Source organism: Jaculus jaculus, chromosome 3 (assembly GCF_020740685.1).
Source record: "Jaculus jaculus isolate mJacJac1 chromosome 3, mJacJac1.mat.Y.cur, whole genome shotgun sequence".
Lineage (NCBI taxonomy): Eukaryota > Metazoa > Chordata > Mammalia > Rodentia > Dipodidae > Jaculus > Jaculus jaculus.
Window position 1 is genome coordinate 33,140,899 of NC_059104.1, and position 18,444 is coordinate 33,159,342.

Sequence of the window (18,444 nt, forward strand, 5' to 3'; positions counted from 1 at the left end):
TAATATTGAGATACTAGTTTTTATAAAATCAGGAAAAATTAAGTTCTTTCTTTTATAAAGTCTTAGTCTGATAAGATTACAAAGAGACATACTAAACTTACAAATCACTCATGGAAGTCTAAATTAGTCCAAATTGTCCCCCCCCCCTTTTTTTTTAGCTTTTTGGTAAGTATTAATTGTATACTTATTATTTACTGGAGTTTTAATTAGGTACTAGCTGAGCCACAAGTGAAAAAATACAGCCTTTTGAGTTGTAAACTAGTAGTTAATGTTAAATGATAAGTTGTCAGTTTACTCTTGTGTGTTGAGTGATTTCACACCAACCAAGTAGATAATTAGAATATTTAAGCTGTATGTGTTTAATTAAAACAAAAGTTTAGAGACCTTAATTAGATCCTTAAATGTTCATTATTAAATGAAATGTCTGAACTGGATATGTGTAGCAGACAGTTTCAAGCACAGACCAGGCACAGTTATGGAAGAGATTTATTGAACAGGACTCCAGTAACACATACAAAAAAAGGCTCCAAGAATGAAAAAAATGGGACTACATGAAATAAAAGTTTCTGCATAGCAAAACAGCCATTAATGAATAGACAACTTAAAGAATGACCAAAATTATTTGCCACCTATACATCTGACTCAGGGCTAGTAACCAAAATTTAAAAGAACTGCAAAACTTAAACAACAATATATATATATCTGGCTACCACCAAGCGGGCTAATCAACAGAGAGTTTACAAAAGAAGCAACACATTAACCTAGTAAGTTCTTTTAAAAGTATCCCATTCCTAGCTGTTAGAGCAAAGCAAAACAACCTTAAGAATACTATTGTGCCCCGTTCAGAATAGCTGTCATCAAGGAAGCAGTGGGTGCTGCGAATAGAGGAACCCTCATCCCCTGCTGGTGGGAGTGCTAACTTCCACCACCATTGTGGAACTCAAAATGGTGATCAGTCAGACACTCAGAAATGGAATTCCCATACAACCCAGCTATAGAACTGGAAATATTCCCTAAGGACTCTACACTCTACTACAAATACTTGCATATCCATGTTTATTGTGTCTATATTTACAAATAAGTATTAGAATCAATGTAGATGTAAATAGATGGATGATGACCATGTGGAACATATACACAATGGAATTCTATGCAACAGTATTGAAAAACAAAATTTTCAGGAAAATGGATGGACTGGGAAAGAATCATATTAAGTGATGTGATCCAAACTCAGGAAGACCAAAGCCACATGTTCTGACTGATATATGTGTCTTAGCTTGTAATGTGGGCATATTGGGGGCAAGTGTTGACCATATATATATATATATATATATATATATATATATATATATATATATATGTATATGTATATGTATATGTATATGTATATGTATATATGTGTGTGTGTGTGTGTGTGTGTATATATATATATATATATATATGTATGTATGTATGTATCTTTTTTTTTTTGAGTTAGTGTCTCACTCTAGCTCAGGCTGACCTATGGAGTCTCAGGGTGGCCTCAAACTCACAGCGATCCTCCTACCTCTGCCTCCTGAGAGCTGGGATTAAAGGCGTGCACCACCATGCCCAGCATAAAGTATTGTTTTAATTGGAACTAGATCCAGAATTTTTTCATTCCTTAGTCTATAGTAGAACTGAAAGACCAATTGTTTACTGTAGCCTCCTCTTAAAACTGAATGCATTTGACTTTCTATTTGCAATGAGTTAAAGAACATAAGAGCATAATAAAGGAGGCAGTGAATTTGTATATTGCCTACCAGCTAAATTAACAATCTTTTCAATATTTTTCTGGGAAATATTTTTCCTTTGGGTTTTAAAGAAATTTAATTTATCCTATAATTTTCCAGTAAAATTCCAGGGGTTGAAATTTTATCTGTTTTCATAAACTAAATATACAAGTAATTATAAAACTGTCTATGGATTACATAAATGCTTAAAAGAATTGATTTTCATAGACTACTGAGAGTTGGCTTTACTTCTATGTTTTCTAGAAATTATCTTACATTGAAACATCCTATAATGCAAAAATGGTTTTAAATGGTTTGAATAGTTTCCTATATGCTATTCAGTGTTATAACTGGGAAATTAAATAAGAAAATACATGAAAATAATACAAAGCTAATAAAAATATACAAGTGTAGGGCTACTATTTATGAGTCAAAGAAATAATTCAGGTCTGGATTTAGAGGGTGTCATATAGAAAGACTAATTCTGTAACAGAAGTATTAGAACAGTAACCTTGGCACTTCCTCTTCTCATGTATCATAGAGTGAAGAGAATATCTCAGGGATGACCAGCTTCCGTGAAGTTCTGGAAAAAATGTTGGTTATTGTTGTGCTTCCGGTCAGGAATAGCCTGAGGAGAGAGAATGAGCTCTTCTCCTCCCACCTGGTCTCTAACACCTGTGGACTACTGGCCAGCATCGTCAGTGAACTGACAGCATCGGCACTAGGATCCGAGGTAAGGAGTTCTGTTTTAAGACTAGGTAAGGAAGCACTATTTTAGGCATGGTGACAGGAGGACTGCCAGTCTGCGCTATGTAGCAAGACCCGGTCTCAAGCAATAAATGAAAAAACAATGAAAAGTTACACATATTCAAATTTTCCACACTATTTCTTTATTCATACATTTTGGCTTTTTAGAAAGTAATTTCCATGAGTGAGGAGTACATTTTCTCTTAAAAAATATTTTTCTGTTTTTCCATTCTGTGTACCGCTAATCTGCTCCTGTCTGATTCCTCTCCCTTATTAGTTTACCCTACATGTCACAGTGTTACAAAGCATATCTTTTCCTCTTAGACTAGTTTCTCATTTTATATCTTTCAGAACTCCACCAACATGTACCAATAAAAATGAAAGTGGTTCCCATTGCTAGATTATAAGCATTGTTAAAAAGTCATAGGGAGAATAGACATGTTGTGTGGAAAAAGCAGAGAGCTACAAATCTTTGCTCTGTCCAGACAGTTAACCTGAGACAACTACATATGGAAAATTAAAATGAGTATTTTCTTTTTATCTCACCTGTATCATAGTCTTTTGTAAACACTTTATCATTCTAATCATTTTCTGTGTACAGTCTCTGGTGATTGCAAGTACACTTACCTTGTTATGTACCCATTGTCACAAAGTTATAGATGTATCAGTTGTCTCCTTACTTCTTTTTGTAACTAACCTGAAAGTTTTGATTGAATTTGATGTATCTGTTATTCATTTACTTTTCCCAAAAAGCAGATTGCAACTTGGTTTTAAAAATTGAGGCTTACTGTGAAATATGTTATATCATTCAAATGAATGTTACCAACATGTAGACAATAACCTGGCTGGTGGTCACATTGCTTGCCAACGAATTTCTTCTCTATTTTATTGGTATAATTCCAAGTCCTTGTTTTTGTGTAACTTTTTTTCTTTGTTGTTTTTTTTTATTTATTTTAGACCTTACTGTGAATGAATCCATGTGATCTACCCTTACTACTCGTTCATAGTGACAGTTTAGTCTGTAGAACTCTGAAATGATAACATGATCTTGAGAAAAGGTTAATATCTTACCATTGGAAGGGTTTTCTACATTTCTTAGCTTTGGCCAAGGACTAAAAACATGCTACCTTTGGCAAAAAAATGCTCTGTCTTTTTTTATGTATATATACATTCAGTCCATCTACAATGCATTTTCCTCTTAAAGTGTAGAAGCTGCAGGAAAGCCTGTGACAGATAACCCCCCTCCAAATATTGCTGGAGAGTTAACTTTGCTTAAGGAAAACAAATACTTAAATTTCAGGGTACTATAATATTCAACCTTGTTTGATCCCAAAGGTCCTGGCATTAGATGTTCATGTTCCTTTCTTTCTGAGAGCACTTTGTAAATATTACTAGTATTATAAATTTCAGCTATGTCTTTCTTAAAATTCCAGACTATCTCCAACTTATATTACAAGCAGGTCTTATTTAAAAGAAATTTCAAATCAGGTAAACTTAAAGAGATTCTAGGATATAAGGACAAGTGCAGGGCTCCCAATGTTCTGCTTCAGCAAGCGTATCCCACTACTATCAAGCACATAAGTTGCTGCATGGGCACATACATGCACCCCCCCCCCTCTCTCTCTCACGCGCACACACACACATACACACCCTCACACATATAAACAAGCAAAAAAAAAAAAACCCTATTATATGTTAATATTATTCAAACTTGGAAAATCAAGTTTTCTTCAAGTAAAATCTTAATTGGAAACAAGATAACTTGGGTGTAGATGATGTGGATGAATCTGTCTTTTTATACTCCTAGAGCTCTGTGGAGAAGAGTTTGAAAAATACTGATCCATAAAATGTAGACTAAATTTTTGGCATCCCTTTCCCAAGTAACCATTCCTTCATATGCCTATAATGACAAACATTTATAAATCTGAAATAAGTGAAATATATGATGAAATGAAGAAAGTACTGTTAAAGTAACATTGGTTTTTGGCTTTTGAATGATAAAGTTTGGTTTTATTCATGGGTTATCTTAATATAGTTTACTTTTGGTAAAGTTTAATTCACTTACTAAGTGAAAGTAATTTTATTAGACTTCATAGAAACCTTTGGATTGTTTCCTTGCAGGTGTTATTAGTAATATTCAGGTAAAAAAAAAAAAAGTACTGAGGTAATTGTGTGTGCTGTTCACAGGTTGATGGACTTAATTCTCTTCACTCTGTAAAAGCCAGTGCAAACCGATTCACAAAAACGAGCCAGGGAAGAAGTTGGAACACTGGGAATGGATCCCCTGATGCAATCTGTTTTTCAGTAGACAAACCTGGAATAGTTGTGGTTGGTTTCTCTGTCTATGGAGGAGGAGGGATACATGAATATGAATTAGAGGTGTTGGTTGATGATGTAAGTATCACCCATTGAGCATTGTCCTGTGGTCTGTGTTTATGTGTCAGACTTACGGTTTTCATAGTATAATTTGACTAGACCTTACAGAGTTCAGAAGATCACACTCACATTGACATCATTAAACCAAGAGAGTTACTTTACCTGATTATTTAACTGCTATTTTAGTTCACTACCTTTTTTTTTTTTTTTTTGCACTGTCAGAAAGGGAGATATTTTAAATGAAATTGAAAACTAGCAAATACATAGCTAAGTTTCTGATTACAAGTGTTTGCTTGTTTTGTTCTTCTGTGGTCATGTTTAATGATGCAAGAACAGTGTTTAAGTAGATATAGAATTTTGTCAGTGGTTAAACAGTTTTCTTGGAGAGAGGATGGAGGATTGTTGCCGTGTGGTTCACATTGCTGTTAGAAATCACACAACCAACAGCAGCTTGTGGGACAAAAGGTTTATTTTGACTTACAGACTCAGAGAGAAGCTTCATGATAGCCAAGGAAAACAATGGCATGAGCAGAGGGTGTACATCACCCCCTGGCCAACATCAGGTGGACAACAGCAACAGGAGAACATGCCACATACTGGTGTGGGGAAACTGGCTATAACACCCATAAGCCCACCCCCAACAATACACTGCTTCCAGGAGGTGTTAATTCCCAAATCTCCATCAGCTGGGAGCCTAGCATGCTGAACATCTAAGTTTATGGGGTCACCTGAATCAAACCAATACATTCTGCCCCTGGACTCGATAAACTAATAGCCACATAGGATATAAAATGTGATGTATACATCCAACTTTAAAAGTTCCCATAGTTTTTACTCAATCCCAATGATATTCAAACATTGGTACAATCTGAGATCTTTTAACTGAACCATAATAACAAAAACAAAAGACAAATAAAAAGCCATAATGGCAGAGAATAAACATTCACACTGCAAAAGATGGCATTGGGCATAGCAAAGAAATATTCAACCAGTACAAAATGTAAACAGGGTAAATATCAAACTCTTAGCTCCAAGTCCAACAACTCTAGGCAGTGACAAGTTTCCAAGTCTGATAATTCTAATCAGCAACAAGTCTCTGTAGTAATTCCACCCCTCCAGCTAGGCTACTCACAATACCGGAAGACTTCATCTGGGGCTGGCAATGCTCCTTAGCAGCCTTTTTGTGGTCCTGGCATCTCCACTGAGTCTCCACTGCAACCTACAATTCATCCTCACAGCTCCATCGGATCTCCATTCAGGCAGTCCTGCTTCACACTGCTGATGGACATTTTCAAAACACAAGAACGTATTGCAAATTCAATGACCCTGTCTTTATTGCATTTCTATACTGCATAATAACATGTGGGGGTACCCATATTTTAATCCAAGGGAGAAATAAAGCAGACTTTGAAGAATAGGATATTCTTTTAGCATTCAAGCCCCTTCAAAGAACTGCATTGCAGATCACCGAGAGTTTGAGGCCACTCTGAGACTACATAGTTAATTCCAGGTCAGCCTGGACCAGAGTGAGACCCTACCTCTAAACTAAATAATTAAATAAATAAATAAATAAATAACTGTGTTCTTTCTATTGTCCCAGTACAGGCCTGCTGGCCCAATGTCAATGGTTGTAATCTCTCATATAATTGCAACTGAATTGGCAGCAGTTTTGGCCCAAAGATTTCAATTTCTTTTCTGTGCCATATCCCTCTGTTCATACCAGTCCATTTCTGTGCAAAGCAACCTGGCACATGTGCTCAGGACACAGGCATAACAGCAAGTCTCTTACAAAAACTGCTTTTCACCCAGTCTAGGCAAAGTTCTTCCTCACCCTCACAAACCAAACCTCATAGTCCATAGTTTTTATTGCATTCAGTTCTTTCTTATCTGACCAGAATAGTCTATGATATTTAAAGAACTGCAAGGCATCTCTTAGGCCAAGGTTTCAAATTTTTCCACGTTCTTTCCTCAAAAATCAGCTCCAAATGGCCAAAAGCTACTCATTCAGGTACCTAGGAGCAATGACCCCATTCTCTGTATCAACTTCATTGTTGTAGTCATGATCACATTGCTGGCAGAAATCACATGACCAACAGCAGCTTGTGGAAAAAAAAGAGATTTATTTTGGCTTACAGACATAGGGGAAGCTCCATGATGGTAGGAGAAAATGTTGGCATGAGCCGAGGTTGGACATCAGCTCCTGCCAACATCAGGTGACAACAGCAACAGGAGAGTGTGCCACACACTGGCAAGGGGACACTGACTGTAATACCCATAAGCCCACCCCAACAGTATAATCCTTGCAGGCGTTAATTTGCAAATCTCCATCAGCTGGGAACCTAGCATTCAGAGCATCTTAAGTTTATGGGGCCCCCTGAATCAAATTCTTATTAAAGGCAGTGTTTATTATTTGGATTAGCTATGTTTTTCTGTATTCTTTAAATTATTTTAAATGTCTTAGATTTTACAAGGTTTCATTAATATGAGACAGTATGAAAATTATTTCCTAATGACAATCTGTTTAATGTTTTGAGCAACTAATTTGAATTAATTCTACACTCCATTAGGCTCTATAAGCAGTCTTCCCATGAAGTTAGAATACTGTTAGCCCTAAGGTGAAAACAGTCCATTTATGTTACATTTTAAGAAATAATATAAAAGTGAATTAAGTAGTAAAGCCATCCTTCAGTATGTTGAAGGAAATACTAATGACTTTTTTATTAATAAATTTTTATTTATTTATTTATTATTCACATCTATGTGTATAATATCTTTTCATATCCAAGGAAATAAACTACATAAGGTTTGTAATTAGTTTTAAATCAGAATTGTTCTGACAATACCATTAAGAGTTTGTTGGATGTTGTCTTTGTTAGAGTGAACATGCAGGAGATTCAACTCATTCCCACAGATGGACATCTCTAGAGCTAGTCAAAGGAACATACACAACAGATGATTCACCCAGTGACATAGCGGAAATCAGACTTGACAAAGTTGTTCCTTTAAAGGTAATTGCATCCATATGTGTCTTTTGTTATTAATAAGTAGTTGAAATTGTGGAAAGTATTGCATGAATTCCCAGTGCTATTCATTATGTGCTGCTTCAAATATTAATGCCCTTACTCACTATTGGGATAATATTCCTGATATTAAACTGTGTTATACTTCATTTTTGTGTATAATCTTTTCAGTCCTAGTATAGCATGAAGAATTGTTAGGTTTTAAAGTCACACTGACTTATCTTAAGGAACCTACTCTCCCACATCAGATTTATGATACTGGAATGTCATCATTGTACATTATAAACCTGATCTTTAGGTGGGAAGGAATAGTGTCTGCATTATGATGATGTGCAGATTAAATTAAACAATAAATGTAGCGTACCTGCTTCTATGATATTGTAGTTATTTTCTCATTGCTGGGACAAAGCATTCCCCCCCCAAAAAAAAACCAGCCCAACCTTAAAAGACCCCATAGTTTTTGTTTGTTTGTTTTTAACAATCAAACGCTGTTTAAACATCCCCAAAGTCCAGTCTCTTAACTATGAGCCTGTAAAACCAAAAACACATACTGGCACATAATAAACATTCATATTGCAAAAGGTATCATTGAAAGAAAAGATTGAATCAATGCAAGATCTGTAACAAACAGGGCAAATTGAATTCTATGGCTCCAAGTCCAACATCTGTAACCAATGATGTTTCTTGGCTTTGAATTTCTACCCTTCTAGGTTGGCTTCTGATAGCCTAGCAAAAACTTGATTCAGAGAAAGTAGCTCTCCTTAGCAGCCATTGTCCAATCCTAGTATCTCAAAATTTCTGGGGTGAGGGCTGGAGAGATGGCTTAACAGTTAAGGCTCTTGCCAATGGACCCAGGTTCAATTCCCAAGGACCCACATAAGCTAGTGAACAGGTTGGTACATATGTCTTGAGTTTGTTTGCAGCAGCTGGATGGAGATCCTGGTATGCCCATTCTCTATCTCAGCCTCTGTCCATCTCCATCTTTCTCTCTCTCTCAAGTAAATAATTTTTTTTTTTTTAATTCTTGGATGAGCCAGGCGTGGTGGTGTGTGCCTTTAATTCCGGCACTCTGTAGGCAGCAGTAGGAGGATTGCTGTGAACCCGAGGCTACCCAGTGAATTCCAGGTCAGCCTGGGCTAGAAAGGATGTTACCTTGAAAAAAAAAAAAAATCATGGGGTTTCCACTGCAATCCATAGTTCATTATCCTGGTTCCACTGGTCCACTTTGTAGGGATTCCAACAGCCCTGCCTCACATTGCCCAGTGACCATTTCCAAAACACAGTGTTGCAAATCCAATGACCCTTTCTTTCCAGGTTTGTTCTACTCCCTCAGTACCAGTTGGGCTGTGAAATTTGTTAATCTAAGGGGCAATACAATACAGACAACTTGAAAGCAGCAAAATGTCTTCAGTATTCTTTCTTCATACTCCTTGCTTTCAAAAAAGTCTGCTGTCTTCCTTCTGTTCCAGTTAAGAACCACTGGCCCAATCTCAGTGGTGGTAATCTCTCAAATAATTGCAGCTGAAACCAGCAGCTGTCTCTTGCCCAACTTTCATTTCTGTACCTTATCTGCTCATACTAGTCCAATCCTTATAAGTTCAGTCCTGCTCTAGTTCTCATGTGAGAGAAAGCCTCTCATACAAACTGTGTCTCTCCAGGCCAGTCTGGACAAAGCTCTTCCCCCTCATAAGCCAAGTTGCACATTCCATAGTTCTGTATGCCTTTATGTCTTTCAACTCTGACCAGAATGGTCCATCAAGCTCTACTTATAGCACTGCAAGGCATCTTTTAGGTCCAAGGTTTCAGAACCTTCCATATTTTTCCTACAAATCCATTGCAAAAGCTAAAAGTCACACAATCAGATTTCTAGCAGCAGCCACCCACTCTACTGGTACCAAATTTCTGTTGTTTTTTCTTATTATTTGGATAGAGCATACACTTAAAAACAACTGACAGGAGGAAAGTTTTTTGTTGTTTGTTTGTTTTGCTTTGCTTACAGTCTTGAGGAGAAGATTCTGGATGGCTGGGGAAAGCATGGCATGAGCAGAGGTTGAACATCACCCCTGCAACAGCAGGTGGAAAACAGCAGCACGAGAGTGAGCCAAGTTCTGGCAAGGGGTAGCTGGCTATACCATCCTTAAGCCTGACCCCAATAATACAACTTCTCCAGCAAGCTACTACCTCCCAAATTGTCACCAGTTGGGTACCAAGCAGTCAGATCACATGAATTTATGGGAGATATCTGAAACCATACAACACACATGCCTAGTACAGTATTTATTCTAAGTAGTAGATATTATTCTTCAACTTTACTTGTCATATATTACCAAAAATGCTTTAAAAAACAATTGGGCTGGGGAAAGGGCTCACAGTTAAAGCTGTTTGCTTATAGAGCCTGCGAACCTGGCTCAATTCCTCAGCACCAATATACAGCCAGACCCAAAGTGACACAAGCCTCTGGCATTTCCTTGAAGCAACAAGAGGCCCTGCTGCACTCATATATACAATACACATGCAAATAAATGCATACATAGTTAAAGGAATAATAAGACACCCTGACACACTCATATGCACATACACATGCAAGTAACTACATCCATACATAGGCAAATAAATAACAAGATACCCTGCAGCACTCGTACACACATACACATGCAGATGCATATATACATACATAACAAGACACCTTCCATACTCACACACACACGCATGCAAATAAATACATATATACACAGGTAAATAGCAGGACACCTTGCTGCACTCATGCGCCCATACACATACCAATAAATACATACCTAGGTAAATAAATAAATTAGTCGAAATGGTCTGAAGGGTTCTTTTTAACTATTAAGAATATTACTTTATATAACTTAATTTTTAAAGTATTCATTCAAATAAATTTTATTATATTAAAACAATTAGTAATGTTGAACCAGAAATAATTCAGTGCTGTTATAGTATTAAAAAACTTCCATTTCAGAGCAGAAGTTAAGATAAAGTTAGTCTTGTTAGAGACTTGGTCATTTATGGTTCTAATTTCAAAACATTTTTCATGAGGTTTGTATCCTGGAGCATGAAACCTGCATGTCTGTGTCTGTATTGCATCATGTTCTGGATATCTTCTTAGAGAGATTTTTTTCTTCCTGTGACTTTCTGCCTGTTTCTCCCAAACTAAAATGGAATAGATTCACAAGTCTTATTGTTTTCACACTTAATTTTAAATTAATCATAGAAAAAAAATACTAGTTTATATTCTTAAAATAGTTTATTTGAGGGCTGGAGAGATGTCTGAGTGCCTAAGGATTGGGTTCGATGTCCTAATACCCACATAAAGTTAGATGTACAAGAGGGGTTCATGCATCTGGAGCTCCTTTGCAGTGGCTAGAGTTCCTGGCCTGCCCATTCTCTCCCTATATCTGCCTCTTTCTCTTACTTTCTCTCAAATAAATAAATAAATGAAGCATTTTTTAAAAATAATGTATTTTAGCTAATATTATAGCAGGATAATCAGAAGAATTAGCTGTACATTCTGGTGTGCAAATATAAGGTCCATGACTTAGTACCTGTGTTACTTTGGACCTCAGATTCCTCACCCATGTAATAGTGTACTTTTCTGGTAACATTTTAAAGATTGGTTAAGTTAACTCAGATAAAGTATTCAGGATAGATTATTACTCAAAAAGTCATTCAGTAAGTGCTAGCTATTTGAGTTACTAAAAACTCATGTAGTGGTCTATAAAGATGGAAAATATTCAATATATGTGCATAGTTTACTGGCAGAGTTCTTTTTATATACTGCTGTACATTTTGAGTAAATATAAAGATATTTTCTATCTTTACCATGAAGGAAAATATTAAGTATGCTGTGCGCTTGAGGAACTATGGAAGCCGTACAGCGAATGGAGATGGAGGGATGACTACAGTGCAGTGTCCTGATGGCGTGACCTTTACCTTCAGCACGTGCAGCTTGAGCAGTAATGGCACAAACCAAACCCGAGGACAGATTCCACAGATACTGTACTACCGGTGGGTGTGTCTAGAGGTCAGAGTGATACTTGTTCTTGATCTAGCATAAGGTTTACTGCTATGGAAAACATGCTAAATGATCACTGTAGTTAAATGATGTGGTTTGTCTTCTGAGCACATACTTGTGCTAATTTGTAGAAAGAATCCTCATTTTAAAGTAGAAATTCATTGTTTACTGTAAAGATGAGCACTTCAGTTTTTCTTCTTTTTAAAAATATCATTGAAGGTTTTACACTGGGCATATATGCTTTTTTTTCTTTTAGTTTCAGACTTGATTGTAAAGGGTGAAAATGAGAATGAGGCAAGAGGAAGAGATAGAGAGTGAGAGAAGAGACCAGGTGGATGTATGTACCTGGGAAGGAGCTGAAGAGAATGAGAGAGATGGGAGAAAGAGGAAGATAGGAAAAGAAAGAGGGGGACCCACCATGAAATAGGAATGCCAAAGAACACACATGTGTTTTTAATGTCACTTCATGGTTCCTAGACTACCAGTTAAAATGCAAATGTAATTCATTCATTTCTGTTTATAATTAACTAAAATGAGTGATTAGACTGACTCAGCCTGTTACTGATGTTGAGTTGGTGCTGGATCTAGCCTATAGAATATTCTGTTATTAAAAATCTTTTCCCAGCACTTGGAAGGCAGAGGTAGGAGGATCGCCGTGAGTTCAAGGCCACCTTGAGACTCCATAGTGAATTCCAGGTCAGCCTGGGCTAGAGTGAGACCCTACCTCAAAATCCCCCCCCACAAAATCTTTTATCTGCCTAGGTATCTCATGGGCCTCTATAATATAACATTTTTAATATTATTATTATTAACAACATATTTTGTATGGATACATTATGTGTTGCTACCCTCTTTTTCCATGTCCCTGTCTCCATTCCTCTGTGGTCCCTCCTCAGTGGGGTTTCAGATAATGTAATCAAAAACTATTTAGTAGGTAAACGATAATCTTTGAGCTAAAAAATCTTTCAAGTATACATTTCTCCCTGGATTTGAGTTTTTTGTGATGTACTTATTTGGACTCTTAAGCACCATTGACCACATTTAACCTCAGCCTAACTTTAATTCAAATCACTACTGTTTCATACAACTTGCAGAGGCTTTTTGCATCCTCACTTTTCTTCATAAGTACTCTGAAATACTGCTTAAATAGTCAGAGTAGAAAATAATTCTCTAAATTTTCTGCTTTCTTCCTCTACATGTAATAGAAGAAGCAGGCAGTAAACATCTGTGTAGCACATTTACTGCTGAGATATTGTGTGTGTGTGTGTGTGTGTGTGTGTGTGTGTGTGTGTGTGTGTATGTGTGTGTCTTTTTACCACATTCACCAAATAAATTCTGTTCAGTAAACACTATAGTAAGTAAATAGCACATTATTCTCATTCTCAGTCAGATTCAAAGCTGTAACATTTACAATAGGAAATTATAGAATCATTAACAGCATATGCTATATCAGCTTTTATGTATGTTTATATTTGCCTGCAAGTTATAAATACCCTTACCTTTAAAAATATAGTTAAAAACAGATTAGTCTCAAATTGGAGTGATAGCTTAGTGGTTAAGGCACTTGCCTTTGAAGCCTAAGGACTCATGTTCAACTCTCCAGGTCTCACGTAAGCCAGGTGCACAAGTTCACACATGCACACAAGGTGGTATACACATCTGGAATTTAATTGTTGCGGCTGGAGGCCCTGGCATTCTAATTCTCTGTCTCTCTCATTAAAAAACAAACAACAACAACAAAAAAAACATGAGAGCCATGTGTGGTGGCGCATGCCTTTAATCCCAGCGCTCAGTAGGCAGAGGTGGGAGGATCACTGCGAGTTTGAGGCCAGCCTGAGACTCCATAGTGAATTGCAGGTTAGCCTGAACTAGAGTGAGACCCTACCTAAAAAAAACAACAAAAAAAAAAAAGAGAAAAAAAAAAAAAGATTGGTCTCAGCTTTAAACACTGTTTTATTCATGGCTCCAAAATTCACCTCTGTAGCCTGTATATCCTCTTAAATCTAGACTGAATAATCAAGCCCCTCTTCAGCATCTTTGTTTGGATGATAGCAGTGGAGATGACACTGGTTAATTCGTACTGAGCACTTACATTGAGTGTCAGGCTGCTCTTCGATGCTTACCTGTGGTTGCCTTGGCTAGTCATGAGGTAGGCACTTTTACTGTCCCTACTTCACAAAGGAAGGAACTGAGGCACTGAGTGATTAAACATCTTGCCCAAATCACATTTGTAGTAAATTATGGTACCAGAATTTTTCTTTTTTTAAATATTTTATTTTTATTTGCAAGCAGAGGGACAGAGAGAGAAAGAGAAAGAGTGTGTGTGTGTGAGAGAGAGAGAGAGAATGGGTGCACCAGGGTTCTTGCCACTGCAAATAAACTCCAGACACATGTTCTGCTTTGTGCATCTATCTTTACATGGGTACAGGTGAATCAAACCTGTGCTTTCTGGCTTTATAAGTAAGTGCCTTTAACCACTGAACCATTTCTCCAGTCCAGTAAGTAGGAAAGTGGATTCCAAGTGACACATTGTTGAATCATCATACTACATATCCTCTTGAAGGAGGCTTTTTTTTAAGTTGTCTGATAGATATCTTAGAATATCAATAGTACCCACTTTTTACCCATAGTTATAGCCAGAATGCTGGTCATTGTATCTCTTTTCCTCTATCTAGTTCAACAAGTTCTGGCAGCTGTACTTTCTGAATGTTCTAAGTCTAACCTTTTTTCCCTCTATATTCTAACTAGGTCCAACCCTGCTCAGTTTTTATGGGCAGATGAGATTGGGTGTATGGTATGGCTCTATACCTAATTCTGGCCTTTTCTGTCATTTTCATGATCCACAGTCCCATTCAAGCCACCATTCCTTCTACCTGAAAACTGGAGAGTTTCTAAAGGAGTCTCCCTCCCTTCTCCCATGATCAGTTATCCTAGTGCAGCCAGAATGATGTGATGAAAAGTTAAATCACAACCAAGGTTGCCCCTGCTCAAAGCACAGGGCCTTCTCTTCTCATTCCTGTATGAAATGTGAAGTTATCACTTTGGCCTCTAAAACCCACAAGACTTGATTACTGTTTTACACTTCCTTTCAGTCTTTCTTTCACTGTAGCAATAGTTCTTTTTATTCTGTTCCTTGAGTTCAGTACTCTGTTCCCTTTCTTCTCACTCTTTCCCTCAGAGCTTTCATGGCTCCTTTTGTTGGTTTTTAAACACAGTTCAGGCCAGGTGTGGTGGCATACATCTTTAATCCCAGCACTTGGGAGGCAGAAGTGGGAGGATTGCAGTTAGTTCAAGGGCAGTCTGAGATTACATAGTAAATTCCAGGTCAGACGGGGCTAGAATGAGATCCTACTTTGAAAAACAAAACAAAAACAAATAGAAAACCCCACAAACCAGACTGTAAATCTCAATTCAACAAAAGAAAATTTGACCTCATTTCAAATAGTACTATTTTTAAAAAATACTTTTATTTATTTATTTGCAGAGAGAGAGAGGGGGAAAAATATGGGCATGTCAGCACCTCCTGCACTACACATAAATTCCAGATGCACCCGTGTTCTACTTTGTCCATCTGGCTTTACATGGCCACTAGGGAATCAGCCCCAAGCAGTCAGGCTTGTAAGCAAGCACTTTAACCACTGAGCCATCTCCCCAGGCTCCCAAAATAGCACTCTTTATTTTCTTATTTTCTTTGAGAGCCTTTATCATTTCCTGAACTGGCATATTCCACATTTATTATCTTAACTGTAACTGTTCTTACCCCAAGTTTGTGAAACTCTGATCTGAATGTAATTATCATGTTCTGTTACCTATGCAACCTACTCTCATGTTTACTCATGTCACAGGAGTGAATTTGATGGAGACTTACAATCCCAACTTCTGAGTAAAGCCAATGAAGAAGATAAAAACTGTAGCAGAGCTCTCTCTGTGGTAAGCACTGTTGTTCGAGCAGCTAAGGACCTGTTGCACAGAGCTCTTGCTGTGGATGGTAAGACTGTCCTATTTCCTTCTTAATAGTCGTAACTAGATGCTATAATTCTTCACTGTGCACAGAGGTACAGAAGAGGAATGGAAGTGTCAACTAATTACTGATTTATATATACATTGACTTTGGATCACTCCTTTTCTCCATACTCTGATGTAAATTTTTTACACTGATCAAAAGTATTTACCAGATACTCTGATTTTCTTACCTAATCCAGTAAGAGAAGAATTCTGTCTAAACTGAGTCTTTGCTCTGTTACATTTTAGTACTCAAAGCTTTTTCTTCTGTGCATCTCGTTTTCATTAAGTATCCACCATCCACCCAACGATAACAATAGCCCTACCATCTCTTCAGATTTCACTTGTCTGAATTAACTTCTGTGAGTGCTTCCACTGGAAACTCATCACTTACTATTCTCCTCTTTCTCTGTTTTCCCAGTACCTAGTCCATGGGCCACAGTAAAACTCATGTCCTCTTTTCCACAGATAGTTAATAAACTGATAACCTCACTACCTCTTTCTCCCACATCCATCTAGTCATGTAGGTATCCTCTATACTGGCAGGAGTTATCAGTGTAAAATATTCACTGTTAGTCGCACTCCTTATTATTGATTCCTAAACATACCTGCCTATCAGAATTACCTAGGATGCTTGCTAAAAATAAGGAATATTTGGTGTGCCCCAGGGATTTAGACTAGATTAAGGAATTATTCTCTGAATAAATGTACATCTTGTTCTGATGCAACAGATCTAGTAACTATGGTTTGGAAGAATTATTGTCTTATGACAGAAATGTCTGTAGAAGCTAGACTTAGCTCATCTTCCCAGCATCATGATCTTGGATAAATGACTAAAATGTCCATTAGTAATATTCTTTCCTTGGGAAAATAGAAAGCAATGTAGCTCAATAATGTCAAATATTTTTAGAATGCTTTATATGTGTAGAACAATGATCTTCAAGGCATCCAGTGAGGAAATACTACCAGTATCCTATTTTGCAGATTAAATGATTTGGCTAGTGTCACTCATACAGCCATGTTTCAAATCATGGCTGTTTACCCTAGGCTCGATTCCTGGCTCTAACATTTTATAAGTATACTTAAGACACATTGCATATTTGGTGTGTGATCCCTGTGTACCTTAGTTTCCCCTTACAAAATGTGGAGATAACAAAAGTCAGTCATGAGCATTAATTGAGATAACTCATATAAGTAGAGCCCTTAAAATAAGTAGTATCAGGTCCTTTAGTTATAATTTTCTTGAGATAACCAGGGCATACATTAGTATAGGGTGGATAAGAATACATCAGAGTACCCTCTAACTATAGTTTTAACGCCTTTTTTAGCTGATGACATTCCAGAACTGCTTAGTTCTTCCAGTCTGTTTTCCATGCTGCTTCCCCTTATTATAGCCTACATTGGACCAGTAGCTGCTGCTGTTCCCAAGGTGTGTAACATAATTTTATAACTTATCTCTTACAGTATGTATCAGTTTTTAGAAGTTGTATCTTTCCTATAAAGATACTCCTATCTTAGAAGTTCCAGGTATACAGGTAACAGGGAGAGATAAAACACATGAACTAATCGAAATCTCTGTTGAACATCTCTGTTCATAGTATTGTTTACTGAATTCATATGCTTACATATCAGTGTGGTTTTACATTTGAAGACTTTGGGAAAGGGAAATATATTTTATAAATATGACATATAAGGAAAGAATAAGTTAAATGAGTTTTGTTTGAAAGCATGATGCCAAATCCTTTTTAAATAACAATAGCAATGGGAAATGATAGGAATTTTTATAGTAGTGAAATATCTTAAGATATGGTAGAAATAATCATAAACTATTGATTGATCAGCATAATTCTGTATAGAGAAAACAATATTTACTGTGGGCCGCAGAACAGCAAAAGTGTTGTAAAATGCATTTTATTTTGATATAACATCCAAGGTCAACTTTCTGTCCATTTAAAACACATTTTTCTAATTATAAAAAAAAAAACCTTGTAGAAACTCTGGATATAAATTGGTAAATTGATAAGGGTTGCCAGTGATTATAGTATATGGTAGTTGATCAGTTATTTTCTCCTTTAAGCATTTGTATTATTTCTGTCTGCTAGGTTGCTGTGGAAGTCTTTGGCCTTGTCCAACAGTTGCTTCCCTCAGTTGCCATTTTGAATCAGAAGTATGCACCCCCTGCCTTCAACCCCAATCAGTCCACAGATAGCACCACAGGAAACCAGCCTGAGCAAGGGCTCTCGGCATGTACCACTTCGAATCACTATGCGGTCATTGAGAGTGAGCACCCATATAAGCCTGCCTGTGTGATGCATTACAAGGTCGGTGCCCATTCTGAGTGAGAGGTTAATTTAAAATTGGGTATGAGATTTGCTAATGATATCTGAAATCTCTGCCTGTTGCTATAATTACTTTCTTGTTGCTGGGATAAAGCACTCAACCAAAAGCAGCTGAGAGAGGAAAGTTTTTTTTGTTTGTTTGTTTTTAGCCTACAGTCTAGAGGGTAAATAAATGT

General features: G+C 37.0%; 1 protein-coding gene across 2 annotated transcripts in view; it reads left to right on the top strand.

The window, feature by feature from the left end:
- The window catches only part of Mycbp2 (MYC binding protein 2), a 263,847-nt gene that overhangs the window by 142,286 nt on the left and 103,117 nt on the right, over window positions 1–18,444 (top strand). For both annotated transcript variants that reach the window (XM_045144931.1, XM_004651034.2), the window contains exons 34-40: window positions 2,293–2,484; window positions 4,686–4,892; window positions 7,751–7,882; window positions 11,742–11,920; window positions 15,773–15,915; window positions 17,258–17,358; window positions 18,032–18,250. In XM_045144931.1, the coding sequence (XP_045000866.1) occupies window positions 2,293–2,484; window positions 4,686–4,892; window positions 7,751–7,882; window positions 11,742–11,920; window positions 15,773–15,915; window positions 17,258–17,358; window positions 18,032–18,250 (1,173 nt within the window). The remainder of the gene's footprint in view (window positions 1–2,292; window positions 2,485–4,685; window positions 4,893–7,750; window positions 7,883–11,741; window positions 11,921–15,772; window positions 15,916–17,257; window positions 17,359–18,031; window positions 18,251–18,444) is intronic.